Raw genomic sequence first — 14,181 nt, forward strand, 5'->3', positions numbered from 1 at the left:
GACCACTAAAATCATCACTCGCCGGCCGACAAGATGAGCAAGAAGTAAGTGGTCTTGGGAACACCGCGGTGCAGTCGGTATGGTCCATGACATGCAGTAAATGAGGGATAAAATTTTTGGGATATGGGGAAGTGTTGAACGATTGTGACTGTATTGCAAGGTGAGCTGCTCCCTTGGAGGTCACTTGAAGCGTAAACGTGTTAAAGTTTAACATCAATACAACTTGCAGCCATGTAATTGACGGGCTAAATGTGTGCTTGAAAACACATTCGCAGGTGCCACAATTTTTTGTTCCACATTGGTAGTAATAAAGGTAATATTAATATTTATTACACTTTGCTGACAAGTAACGGTAAACTGATCGGGGAAAATTAACATCACAAGTTAATGCAACGTGACACGAAACGATGCAATGTAATATTACGCAACAAAACAAAATGCAACGCGACATAACCGAACATTAAACAACATATGGAACTTGTTGGAAATTTGTGGATTCTTTTTGTTTAACTTGTAACATAATGTTGCATAATGTAACGTAACATCACATAAAAATGTAACGTGTCATAAATTAAATTTTATTTTTACAGCACATTTCACAACAGATGGAGCTGTAACAAAGCCTTTTCCATATGGTGTAATATAAATTATAATACAAATTAGCAGGTAATAAGAACACAAATTAAAACACAAACACATTTACAATAAATACCAGAAGAACAGCAGAGCAGTGACATGCGGTGCGCCGCACGAGTGGGCGCCAGTCTCATGTTGAGTCGAAAGCTAAAGAATAAAGAATAAAAATAATAATAATAATAATAATAATAATAATGCCTTTATTAGTCCCACAATGGGGAAATTCGAGATTCGAACCCAGGCCTCCTGGGGAGACTGGGTCCTGAACGCGGCGCCTTAGACCACTCGGCCATCCTGGCAGCCACGAGATTCGAACCCAGGCCTCCTGGGGAGACTGGGTCCGGAACGCGGCGCCTTAGACCACTCGGCCATCCTGTGGCAAACAATAAAGTAATTCAGTGAAAAGTACTGGCGCATAACAAACATGACATAGAGCAGCATACCACAGTCAAATGTAACATAACTCAATGTAAGCAACTCACTGTAAAGCTGCCTATTGTAACAGAGCGACCTGTGAAAATAATTTAACCGCTGTTATATTATTTTATGTATGTGCATGTCGGGGTGTGTATGTGTGTGTATAGACAAAATAAAAAAAATAAAAAAATTATATATATATATATATATATATATACAGGTTTTTAATCACTGCAGGCTATCATCAACACAACTACGGCAAACCAGCAATCTTTCTGGTGAACTTTGTACACACACATTCACACACATGCACACTCATCATACCCACACATGGCATGGCGTGCAGGACACGAGCGACACATGTATGCTTACACAATGTCTCGCAGACACCGTATAGAGCAAGACGCCTCCAGGGCCTGTTGATGTTTCCATGGCTCACTTGGACACGCAATGCAGGCTACTTGACTTCGTATGGGCCCTGAGACGCCTGATAGATAGACTATCTCTGCAAGGCGACAGATAGCGAGCCCACAGTGCAAACTAATACCTCCAGTCCGGCTTATTGATCCCCAATTCGCTCTTTTATAGCACATGGAAAACCTGTAACCATTTAGAATTTTCCCCTGGAATGTATTTCGCAAGAGTCATTTCCTCCGCAGCTGCTCTCACGAGTCTGTGGTTTTCAAACAGCACGTCATTTTTGGCATTATGATTCCTTTGGTTGTTTTATTGTTTTTTGTTTCTTTTTTTCCCTCCCCCTCTTTTGTTGAAATGACGCCAAAGAGCTTGCAGAGGACATTAAAGTGATTACAGCAGAACCTTGGGAAAAAAAGAGGCCGTCCACCTTTTATTGTTTTGGTTGTGTATCAGATCCAAAACTAGCGTAATCCGCTTACAGTACTCATATATCAGGGATGAGGAATTTAAATGCTGGAGGGGGCCACAATCTGTGCGACTGGGGGGGGCCATATTGGACCACACAATTCCTAATGAGACGTGAGAAAAACTATGATTTTTATGTATCGATAAACTATGTGTAGGCATGTTAAATAAGATATTTAAAGTATCATAATACATTTCTCAATGCAAGAATAAAACATTCCCCAAGCCTCACGTACCAAATCCGTGAAAAAAGATTATGGTTACTCATTTTATATTATAGGGAATTATTTAAGCACAGCTAAGCTATGTCTGCCATCTAACGGTGACTGGTAATATTACAACTTATAACTAGTTGACCCTCGCCTAATTGCGATTTTAGCACCCGCATATTTACAAATCTTTGCAGATTTTTTTTTCTGCTTGTTATTTTCTTCGCACATTTCCCCCCTGATTTCCCCCCATTTTTTTGAGTAAAATGTGTATTTAATACAGTTCAGCAGTTTCTTTTCTTTTTTTTTTTTTTTTTAAAAAGATTTATGCTGAAATGAAATTTTAATAAGGCGGCACGGTGGGCGACTGGTTAGCATGATGGCCTCACAGTGGAGAGGTTGTGGGTTTGATTCCGTCTCCGGCCCTCGTGTGTGGAGTTTGCATGTTCTCCTCGCGCCTGAGTGGGTTTTCTCCAGGTGCTCCGGTTTCCTCCCTCATTCCAAAAACATGCATGGCAGGTTGATTGAACACTCTAAATTGCCCCTAGGTATGAGTGTGAGCGCCGATGGTTGTACGTCTATGTCTGCCCTGCGATTGGCTGGCAAGCAGTTCAGAGTTTCCCCTGCCTACTGCCTGAAGACAGCTGGGATAGGCTCCAGCACCTCCCGCAACTCTTGTGAGGACAAGCGGTACAGAAGATGGATGGATGGATGGATGGATGGAAATTAATAAAGGGGCCACCCAGAGTGTGGCCGCCAGTTGCAGTCGCCAGTTACTTTCCAATAAAGTTATACTTGGACCTATGAGTTGAATTCAGGATTTTTGTTTTATTTTTGTTCCATCAATCAATCAAATAAAATAAAGTAAAAAAAAAAAAAACACAATTAGAAAATGTCAACACTGCAACTGTTATGAAATGCGCTATTCAAATACCGCTGTATTGTATAAATAAAATGGTTTTACAAAGTGCAGCTCCTCTATAGACCTACTATTCACACGTTGGATGCGTCTCTTTAAGGGCCGTGGCCTTTGGACTAGTCACATTAACAATTTTTATTTTATTTTATTTTTTTATTTTCTGTGTGGATGAAGGAGTTCAGTTTGAGTCCAGGTTGACTTGTTGTACCCCAATTTGATCAACAGATGGCAATGACGGTAGCAACAACCTGGGCTGGCTACTATTGGGACATCCACTATGTGTCGATTAAGTGCACAGTGAGGCCACGAGAGCTGGAATGTTCAGTGAGGGTGAAACTGGGACACCCGCTGTGTCTGGCTGACGAGTAAACGTCCACTATAAGTAGACTTACACGACATTCACAATACGGAGACCTCGGCCCTGCGATATCCACTATAATAGAGACGACCTCGCTCATCTGCTAGTAGATTTTTTATTTTTTTTTTAGCCTGCCAACAATATCCAGTTTTACAACGCGCTGGTTTGCTGTAGAATAACCCAATACAAAGGATACCCACAACTGACATCTACTGCAATTAGCATCCGAGTGACTTGTATTGAAAGCATTTATTTTAATTTGTTTTAATGCCTGTCATTAGGTGAAACTTGTCTTTGGTACAAAACAAGATAGGGGGCTGCTTGACTTTTCCTGGAAAAATATCTCAATGATTTCTATTTATAGACTTCGACTCGACTTTCACATAATTGGCGACAACAAAAAAAAAAAAAAATCTTTATTTGTTCAACCACCGCCTTACCACGAAGGATATCAACCAAGAGAACATACGTAACGTCAACTTGAAGACCTAAGTAGAGACCAGTAGGTCCAAATGTTTGACTCATGATAAATGTCCCATTGCTTTTTGACAGAGGACATTTCCAACAAGTCCAATATTAAGGCCTGTGTTTGCCTAAATAATGTATTATTATTCATTTCCTGTGGGCTTGTTTTATGTGTTAAACATTACCAAAGAATGATGTCACTCAGCATTATTCCCACTGACTCACTCTTTTTTTTTTTTTTTTTCATTTCGGCATTAATTAACTGAGCGGCGTGTTCGTCGTCGTGGGTGTTACGACTCGGTTGTCGTTTAAGTAAAGCCGGCGTAATCCTGTAAGGACGGATGAGTAGACAGACATGTGATGCCCCACTTGTTTGTGCCTTGGAGGAGGGGCGAGCGACAGGAAGAGGAGGAGGAAGGGGAAGGTGGGCATTACCGAGCATATGGAGAGGCTTTATAGTTGTGTGCGTGTGTTTTGCTAATTAGCAACTGCTCTGTTTTCATGTCGTTTTACCAGGCGTGGGACACTCGAGTCACATGACTTGACTCGAGTTTTAGGCCTTAATAACTGCATTCATCTTCCCTTTGCGCTGTCCATTAGCATGGCCACTTTAGAGCGCCTCGTTGTCGCAGCGTAAAATGCGATATGTTCCAACCACTGGAGGCTTTAGTTATGTGTAGGAATAAGAAAGTAGCATCCATTTTTTTCCATTTGGATTTAATTGACAGTTGACAATATTCAGGAGCAGAGACTTGATTTTTCAAAATGTGGAACGCTCATTTTCCAGTATATACTTGGTATTTTTTATTTATCTTTTATTCTTATCATTCAAATTCAGGGTCATGGTTTTTAACCAAACTTTTCTCTGTGTTCCATCCTTTATCCATTATCTGCGCAGCTTGCGAGCCTCGCGCAGCCGTCTTCGGGCAGTAGGCGTTGTACACCTTGAACTGGTTGCTAGCCAATCACAGGGCTAAAAAAAGACGAGCAACCATTCACACTCCCACCTAGGGACAATTTGGATTGTTCAATCAACCTCCCATGCATGTTTTTGGTATGTGGGAGAAAACCTAGGCAGGTACGGGGAAAACATCCAAACTCCACACAGGGAGGTCAGAGCCCGACTCAAACCGTGGACCTCTGTGGTGTCATGCCGATGTGCTAACCGGCCGACCACGGTGGTGCCCCTCTCTGAGACAGTATGTCCTGTTGAGAAGACATATTTACTTTTTTATAGCTCTCTGCATACCCCATGTTGAATTTCCACTAATTAACATGTGGCTCTGGTACGTAACCCCGCGGTTCCTTGTAATAATACGGTCATTGCAATGAGTTCCAATGTCCGCTGTTTGTTTACATTAAGGCGTGAGCTAACCCAATTAGCAGACACTTCCTGTCCTTGCCTTCACCTCCCACCCACCAGATTAACTCCACTACACAACCCGCGGCGCACTGGCCGGCTGTGCACTTTGCCCTCGTACAAGAGCGACGCACATTTTTCCCCCCTCCTCTGGTTTTTTTGTAGGTGCCCTAAATTGGGGGTCAGTGGTGGGGGGTGGGAGCGGGGGTGGGCGACATGAACGCCACTAGCAGCACCCGACTGAGTCCTAGTCCTAGTCCCAACCTGCTGCAGGTGAACGAGCCCAGACGCTATGGCTCCACGCTGTCGCTGGAGGAGAGGTGTGAGCAGTCTTTCTTCCTCTTTTACTACTACAGGATGGAGGACGAGGCTGTGCTGGACCGCGGGGCATCCCTCGTCAAGCACATCTGCGACCAGGAAGAGGTGGAAGGTACGTTCGACGCCGCCTTTTTCACATGCCCTCCTCTGTTTAAAATGTCAGCTGTCATGTGTTTACCTCACTTATCAACACGACGAGGTGAAAAAAAAACTCTACATTGACAAATATAATACCTCTTCGAAGATCTGTAACTGCTTTTATATTAATAACAAACATAAAAAGTTACCAGGCAGTTGTGTTTATTTATTTATTTTTTTAATTAACAGGTGCTTTTGAGGCTGTTTTTCCTTCAGCTGGAACTGAGACCTTAGTCAAAGTGGAGGGAATTAAAAATATTTCCAAATAGCAGTCCATGTTCAGTGCAAATTTTTTTAACTAGAAAGCAAAAAGTGTCAGCAGCCTCCTCAAACTGTCACGTAAGTCCCGGTACTCTTTCCCGTGAGGGAGTGAGCAAAACTGTGGCTCCCGCTGTTGCTAATGCTAATGTTGCTAACGCTAATGTTGTGTGGTTCTAAGGAGACAAAAAAAAATATTGAAGTAATAACGATAACCCTCCAAGCTCATTTAGGTCGGCAGTATGGGAATTTTTTTTTTTAAATTGAACTTTTGGAATAAATGACATTTTCACACGTTCCATAATATCCTAATTCATCGAGATGCATAAGAAAACAAAAACCTTTTATCATCTTATTACTTATGATCACCGAAAATGATACTGCTGCCCGGATTAATTTTATTTACCGGCATTTTAATGGAAAAAATTGCTTTTGTTCGCAGATTTAATTAAGCGCAGAATTAATTAAGCTTGTCAACCGAGGATCCACTAATACACTCTTTAATCATTTAGTTTGTTTTGTGTAATTGTTTAGTTTTTTTCATTAGTCCTGTTTTCCACTCTTCTTGTTTTTGATGCATTGCCGAGGTTTGAGACTCTATGAGCAGATACTCAAAAGCAAGTGACTCGGGCAAAGTTGCAAATAAAGGTGATGAGAAATGGGCGACCAAGACGCCGCATTCTGTAAATAGTTTAGCTTTGGTCATATCGCAAAATCCCATGAAAGTGAAATACGAAAAATGTGAGATGTCGCCTTGTGCAGATGGTTCTCAGCACACAGTCCATGCTGATGTCACATTGGAGTTTTATCAGCTGTCACCTCAGCTTGAACCCACTCACACTTCCGGTGTTTGTCAGGGATCTTGTGCTGGAATAAAAACATCTCCACTGAGCTCAGAGTTGATCTAAGTTTGACTGATATAAGTACAAAAAAAAAAAAAAGGGTGATGTGACATTTCTGACGTGATGAGCCTTGGCGGAACAGTTTTCGAGGCCTGTTTTATCTCATCGGACCTTTGATGAAGCATAATTTCCTCCCGGGGAGTATCGGAACATCATGTCACATAGTGTGGAAATGAAAGATAAATAGTGCTGCCCTGACCTTTGCTTGGAATTGAAACATTTTGTTTTGTTTTTATTTAAATGTGCCTTCGAGGGATAATGGATTTTTGCTGTGAAGCAGATACACTTAAAGTTTAGTTAATTGCTTCATAAAAGGTGGTTTCAGAGAAAGAAAAATAAAAAACATTGTCATGCAATGAGAGAGATAAGGTTATGGTAAAAATATTAGCACAATAAAATGTGAATAATATTAAAAGCTGTGGTAAAAAAATAGCCCCAAAAATTATATGATCCTTTTCATGCAAAATTAGAAGAGCATTGAAATTATCTTAATGGAGAGGAATAAAAAAACATTTAATTGCATTATTATTTTTGTTCTAGTCTTTTAAAAAATTATTTCAGGTCCCTATGCAACTTGGCAAAGTTTTCTCTTACTGTATGTTACAATTTCAAAAACAACAAAAATCCATCAAAGAAAATCAAATGATGCGTTCAGTGTCCAGTAAACAAGTCCAATATTTACAGTTTTGCCAACATAATTAATTAGCATGTGCTCCGTGTTCGGCGGCTACCTGCCAATCTAGTCCCCGGGCTACTCCTGCTGCCGGTTGCCGTGGGTGACGGGCGCTCGCCGTTGCCTCCGCTCAGAAATCCAGCGCGCTAAACAAACCTCCCTGCCAGAACCAGCGCTTGCTTGGGCTTCATTCAGCTCTCCAAATGAGAGAAAGGAGAGGAAGTAGTCCCACAAAGCTGCAAATCTTCCTTTCTGATACACAGACTTACTCCTTCACCTTTTATTGCTCATCGATCTGCGCAAATGGCTGCGTTGAATTTCAAATGTTCACGTGGAGAGCGATCACGTTTGTGAAAAGCGCAAAGCTAACATAGTCTTGAGTCGTTTCTCAATTTGCGTTCTTGTCCGTTCTTCTGTCCTTGCGATCTTCTGAAACGTCATCAGTCATCGCCACAATTGAAAGTACAAATAAACCAAAAAACACAGCGAGTACCCAGATCTTGTTTTGTTTTTTGTTTTTTTTGTCAGCTATCTTAAATCCAGGAAACGTTAGTTGGATACTTGTGACGACTCAGCTAGGAAAATATCCCCAAATGTGGTTTGTGCTGCTATCACAGAAATACATCAGTCGAGTGGGAAGTTAACAATTACACAGCAGCTCCACTTTACAAAGAGACTCGCGTTCTTAGGAAATACGTCCTTCCCTATGGAATGCGCTTCCAGAAAATGTTAGGCAAGCCCCCCACTCCTTGTCCACTTTTAAAATGAGACTGTCGCTGTTCTTCTGGTATCTATTATTGATGTGTTTCAATTTGTGTTCTAATTTCTAACTAATTAATATGACACCATATGGTAATCACTTTGATACAGCTCCAGCCGTTGTGAAATGCGCTCTAGAAATAAAGTTGTATTGTATTGTAATGCATTGTCTCCCGAGCTCCAGTTAAAAGACGAGCAGCAGCATTTTGGTGCAACTGGAGATGCTTGAGGGAGGACTGGCTGACTCCAAATTAAATTGCATTGCAGTAATCAAGCCTTGATGTAACAAAGGCGTAGATTACTGTTTTTAAATGCTGCTGAGTAAGAAAGGGCTTCACTTTAGCCAGCTGCCCAAAATGAAAGAAGCTGCATCAAACAACAGCACTGATTTGCAGATCTAATTTCAGATCCAAGTTTGAGACATTTGGCTTTCGAGAAAATACCAAGGGGCCGAGGTCAACAGCGTTGAAAGTAGAAGAGCCACTGGGACCAAACACCGTAACTTCTGTCTTCTTTTCATCTAAATTCAAGAACTTAAGTGATATCCAGATTTTGATTTCCTCTAGACAGGACAGATGTGGTCTCAGGGAAAAGGTGTCTTTTTTTGCTCAGTTGTGAAATGCGCTACATAAATAAAATTGTATTGTGTTGTAAAGTCTTCAGTAAACTGCAATTGCATTTTCTTCTCTGACCAGAAATTAAAGATAATTTTGAGACAACACGCTTACTGAAGATGTAGCAAATTGCGACCCAAGTCCAAGGTCCAGACCGTATCATGGGTAAAAACCTAGTCAAAGGAAATAAACCTTCATGACGACTTGGCACGAATCTAACATAGCCTTATTTACATCTTTACGGAGCTTTCTTGTTTCTTTCCAAACATAAAAAACATCAACAGCGTATCATTTGTTAGGGAAAAAAATGATTATTACGAGCCCGAGCTGAGAGTTATTGCGAATCAAGATACAAGCAGGACTATTCATTTCTGCGCCATAACAGAAGTTCCATGCCGCTTTACCAGTTTGGTCTTGTGCTGAGTCAGCATTGCTGCATTTATTTATTTCTTGGCGTCGTATCGTAATAGTTGTTTCTTAGAAGGGTGGAGCCGTGCCGTATGCTGGCGGGACTTCCCTTGATCTCGTGTTGTGGTGTTTTCCTATAAACAAGCATGAAGTGCCATCCTTGTTGAACCCAAAGCCTCCCGTTAAGCAGCCCGAGTGCGGGCCATGCTGGCTTCAAATATAGCCCGCAAACATCAGAAACTTTCCAGTTAAACCTGGGCGAGGCAAACTTGATATCCCTGACACCAGATCAAAAACTAAAGTAGCCTTGCTGTCACCCCCAAAAAGCCAGGAAAAGCCCAAGAGAAGTAGTCATCATTGAAGACTCGAAATCAGGGGGCTTCAATCCTGTTCCTGCAAGACACCGCCCCTTGAGGAACAGGAATGAGGACTGACCCCCCCCCCCCCCCTCAATTGTCCTCCGCCCCTTGAGGAACAGGAATGAGGACAGACCCCCCCCCCCCCCTAAATTGTCCTGAGGTGAGAATATTTGTTTGATCGGTGACCAAAGTCAGCTGGGATCGGCTCCAGCTCACCCGAGACTCTCATGAGTGAGAAAAAGCCTGCATGGACGGATGTTACAGGATTCGACCCTTGTTGTCGTAGGACAAAGCCCTCTGAAACACAATGCATTGTCCTTGGAGAGAATAATCAATGTCGTTGTACACAAAAAGACCACCATTGTTTATTTTATTTTTTTTTTCCTGGCAAGGCACATGACTCTAAAAGGCCGACTTTTGAATTCAAGGCGACTCACATAGAGCCTTTTGTTTTGTTTTGATTCTGAAAGGTTGCAACTCACTCAAGTTTTGTTTTGGCCATTTTCAGTTGTCTTGGCTATGTTGAATTCCTCACCTGATCCGAATTTGCTCTTTCAGTTAGGTTCAAGGTTCATGTCGCAGTTGGCTATGCTTAAAGCGTATTAGGGGCTTCCTCACCGAGCTCGGTTTTCACGGCACCTGCCATGGGCTCGGCAGCAGAGTCCATGAAGGTCCAGTGCAGGCTTGTCCATACTTGACGCAAGTTGCGAAGCGACTGAAACCGGAGGAACCTGCTGCCTTCTCCAACTGCACGGACGTAAAGTTTGGCAGGATGTAGTTGGCACTGTTTCAGTGAAAAGTCCTGGCTTTGCTTCTCAAAAAAGCAACGGGACGGAGGCGATGAGTAAGCCGCTAAAAGGAGTGGATTCCTTTATAGGCTGATTCTAGTGGAGTTTAGGCTCGTCTGTGAGCTGATGCTTCACGTAGACCACTTTGACGTTTAATTCAGGTTCAGCAGTTAGCGTTTTTTTCTTTACCAACTGACGGTATATTATCTGCATTACTTACTGCCGATTTCATTTTGTCCACGCTGATTTCACTGTAAAACTTAGCCAAGTTTTAAATCACCCTGCTGCCATCTCTCCTATTGGATGCAATTAAATGACATTACAGCAGGCAGCAAACACTTTTGATGAGCAGAATCAACTCTGCTATTGTTGGCACGCTTGTTCCTTTTACCTCCAGACTGAAACTTGACGTGCCACTGATTGGCCAACTCGGAAGTACTGCGTGCATAGAGGCCAAACGGCTCTGGTTCCAGGTATCTTGGACACCAAATGCTCTGGTAGTGAACAAGCGTGACTTTTAACCGGAGTCTCTGCTTATCAGGCTTCTGTCAAGCTTGCTGATCAATTGAATCGGGTGTGTTTGAGGAGATAAACATGTAACACAGGAGCTCTAGGAGACCGGAGGTGGCCACCCCTGGGTTCGGGGTTTCACGTTGGGTTTCGAGTTTCAGGTGGGAGTGTAGGTCAGGGTTTGTAGCCATGCTTAAAAAGTGATCAGGGTCAGTTAGGGGTTGTCGCCGTACAAAATGAATACCGTGAAACAGTGCCAAGTAGGAAGGCATTCAGACTGTCTGTTCCATTTGTAGTAAATATTATGGGTTGGGAGATTGGCATTAAAATGCACTCGCACGGCTTCGGGTTAGCTCGGGCTAGCGTTGCTCTCCATACAAAATGTATATGCCCAAACATTGCTGAGAATAAATGGTGTCTAGATGTCTGTTCCATTTATAGTAAATATTATTGGTTGGCACGTTGGCATTCAAGTCCACTTAAGTGGCATGCTTTGAGCAAACAGGTTTGTTCTTTGTGCTTTAATGAGCGTGAACGCAACCGTCCACCAAAACTGGCCGTGGGGTGCGCGACTTCAACGGTGCCGGCGCGCCGAGCCGCTATTTAGACCAGTTTCACTATTACGTGCTAGTTCTTTTTCACTCTAAATATTTGCACTGACAGGGTACTGTAAGCAGGACGAGCCCAAGCTGGGCTCCCTCACATTTGTCGGGAGCCACGTGAGAAGATTCCTTGCTCAAGGTTATTTTCGGACCAAGTTTCATCTTGAGGAAAGCGATAAATGATAACCGTACTTTTTTCTACTATGATGACTTTATTCTCTGAAGAACTGTGCTCGCATAATTTTGTGATTTTTATATATTATTATTTTTTATTTTATTCCCATAAAATTCCAATTTAAGTATGGCAAATTTGTTTCTGTATAGTTTAAATAATTTATTCTTGTTATATTATGAATTCTCCTAATATTTCAACATTTTCCCCATAATAATCACCCTCTTAAAATATATATTTTTTGATATCGAAAACTTTATTCTTAAAATTCCCCTTTCTTGTAACATCACAAATGCATTGTTGTAAAATACATATTACGATCTTTTCTTAATTTAAGTTAGAATGTACTTCTCGTAAAATGATGAAAAAATTTTCACTGTTGTATTGATATATTATTCCTGTAAAATTTTCTATTTGATTGTATTGTTCCCCCCCAAAATTCTAAAATTGCAATCGAAAATGTAGTACATAATAAATAATATAATAAAATAACAACAGAATTTTTGTAAAATAAAAAAAAAAAAATTCTAACCTTTTTCAAATTACATCATTAAAAAACATTGCATAAAATTGCAACTTTTTCCTGTAATATTACAAACTTAATTTTTGTAAAATTGCATAGAATTTGATGATTGTAAAAAAAAATACAATTTAATTTCTTTTTAATATCTTTTACCTACTATTTTTTTTCTAATGTGACAACCTTATTCCCATAAAATTCAAAGTATTTGCACTCATTACTGGCTTCATATTATATTGACTATGGCAAATACATTCTTGTCATAATACAACTTTATTCCTGTAAAATAAAAAATAAAATAAAAAATTTAAAACTCTCTTTAAATGTATAAATGTTCTCACTCGACTCACTTATGAGCCACATGAGAATGTCAACTCAATGCAAGGTTCTCTTTGTGAATGACATTTTTGTCCATTTGCAATATCTCAAATGTCAAAGCCGGCTAATTGCTGCAATTGTCTTGACATTTCACAATCTCCTCCACGTGGTCATCTTTTTCCCCTCCTTGCCGTCAGGTCACCACACCGTTTACATCGGCGTGCGAGTGCCCAAGAGCTACCGGCGTCGACGGCGCCACCGCCGGCGAACGCCCGGCCACAAGGACAGGAAGGAGCGTCCGTCGGAGACTGCCTCCGACAATGAGACTAACGACGAAGCCGGCAACAGCATCCTCAAGCCCCTCAGTGAGTTGCCGTCTGCGTCAAAGCACATGACTTTTTGTGTGTCGCTGACTGTTGAGTTGACAGCGTGCTCGCAGTAATGGCCGCTCAGATCTCCCGAGGGAGGGTGGGGGTTGGGGGGGGGCGTTGTCACCTTTGGCCCGCCGCCTCTTTCCTGCGTGCGTGTTGTGTTTGCAGCTGCGTGTGTTGCGCCGTTGTTGCTTTTTCGGTTGGAGGGTCTGCCGTTCTGCCCTCCGGCGCAGTTGAGATGTTTGGAAGTTCTGTTGAAGAAGAGATTGGGTTAGGTTAGGTCAAGTTAAAAAGGGGAAAATATTCATCTTTTATATTTTAAATAGGGTATGTGTGCAATAGGCCCCAGCCCATATGGATGTTTTCTTTTTTACACAGATTCCAAACGATTTGACAGAATTGAGTTTTCATGTCTTTGTATTTGCTTAACAGAGAGAAAAATTGTTACAAATTGTCAAATTCTTTGCCTGTTTTTTCTTTTTTCTTTTTTTTTTTTTAAATTTATTTATTTATTTTTTTTAATTTTTTTTTTTTTTAAGTTTTTGGAATCCTCCAAATGTTCTGATTTTGGAAGACAAAGAGAATGTTTTTTTTTTGGGAAGGTTTGGGGAAAAAAAAAACCTGAATGCATTTCAATGGACGTAAATTACATGTGAGACCTCTGGGCATGGCCTGCTGGGTGCTGCGCTTTGATTGGCCAGTCGTTCTTATTTTTTTTGGGGGGGGGGGGGGGGCTAATTAAGTGGTTTAGAACAAAAATAGTTTGTTCCAGTCTTTTTCTTCATTTTCATTATTTCCAACCTTTGCTCCCAATTTGAAGAAAATCTGAGAGTTCACTGAGTGGAAAACAAAATCTTGGTTTATTTTTGACCGTGCAGAAACCCAAGCGACAACACCATGGAAGAATACATGCCGACTGAGCTAATTTATTGCCTAATGATTGGAAAATTCCTGTTGTACATCTCGAAAAGTGACTTACGCGATTCCAGGATGACACCAAGCTGAAATGCTAACATGCAAATGCGATCAGGCCAATTTTCAGAATGAGATTTTAATCTGTTTTTGTGATTGCGTTGTCACTCGAGTGCTCGTTCGAGGCCCTTTGGAGCAAATGGTGTCTGATTGCACATTGTGGTGTGACAACAACTGGATTTGACAATGTGTACATGTCTCCTAATGTGTGTGAGTACTTGAGTGTGTGTGCGTGCGTGTGCGATTGTGCCAT

General features: G+C 41.4%; 1 protein-coding gene across 7 annotated transcripts in view; it reads left to right on the forward strand.

The window, feature by feature from the left end:
• slc4a4a (solute carrier family 4 member 4a) overlaps positions 1–14,181 on the forward strand; it is a 42,336-nt gene that overhangs the window by 1,208 nt on the left and 26,947 nt on the right. For all 7 annotated transcript variants that reach the window (XM_088287914.1, XM_088287921.1, XM_088287927.1 and 4 more), the window contains exons 2-4: positions 1–44; positions 5,603–5,676; positions 12,783–12,950. The exon at positions 1–44 is cut by the window's left edge and continues 35 nt beyond it. In XM_088287914.1, coding sequence (XP_088144040.1) covers positions 34–44; positions 5,603–5,676; positions 12,783–12,950 — 253 coding nt within the window. In that variant the 5' untranslated portion in view covers positions 1–33. The remainder of the gene's footprint in view (positions 45–5,602; positions 5,677–12,782; positions 12,951–14,181) is intronic.

Source organism: Idiotropiscis lumnitzeri, chromosome 1, assembly GCF_059441095.1.
Source record: "Idiotropiscis lumnitzeri isolate Australia: NSW breed Sydney's pygmy pipehorse chromosome 1, RoL_Ilum_1.0, whole genome shotgun sequence".
Lineage (NCBI taxonomy): Eukaryota > Metazoa > Chordata > Actinopteri > Syngnathiformes > Syngnathidae > Idiotropiscis > Idiotropiscis lumnitzeri.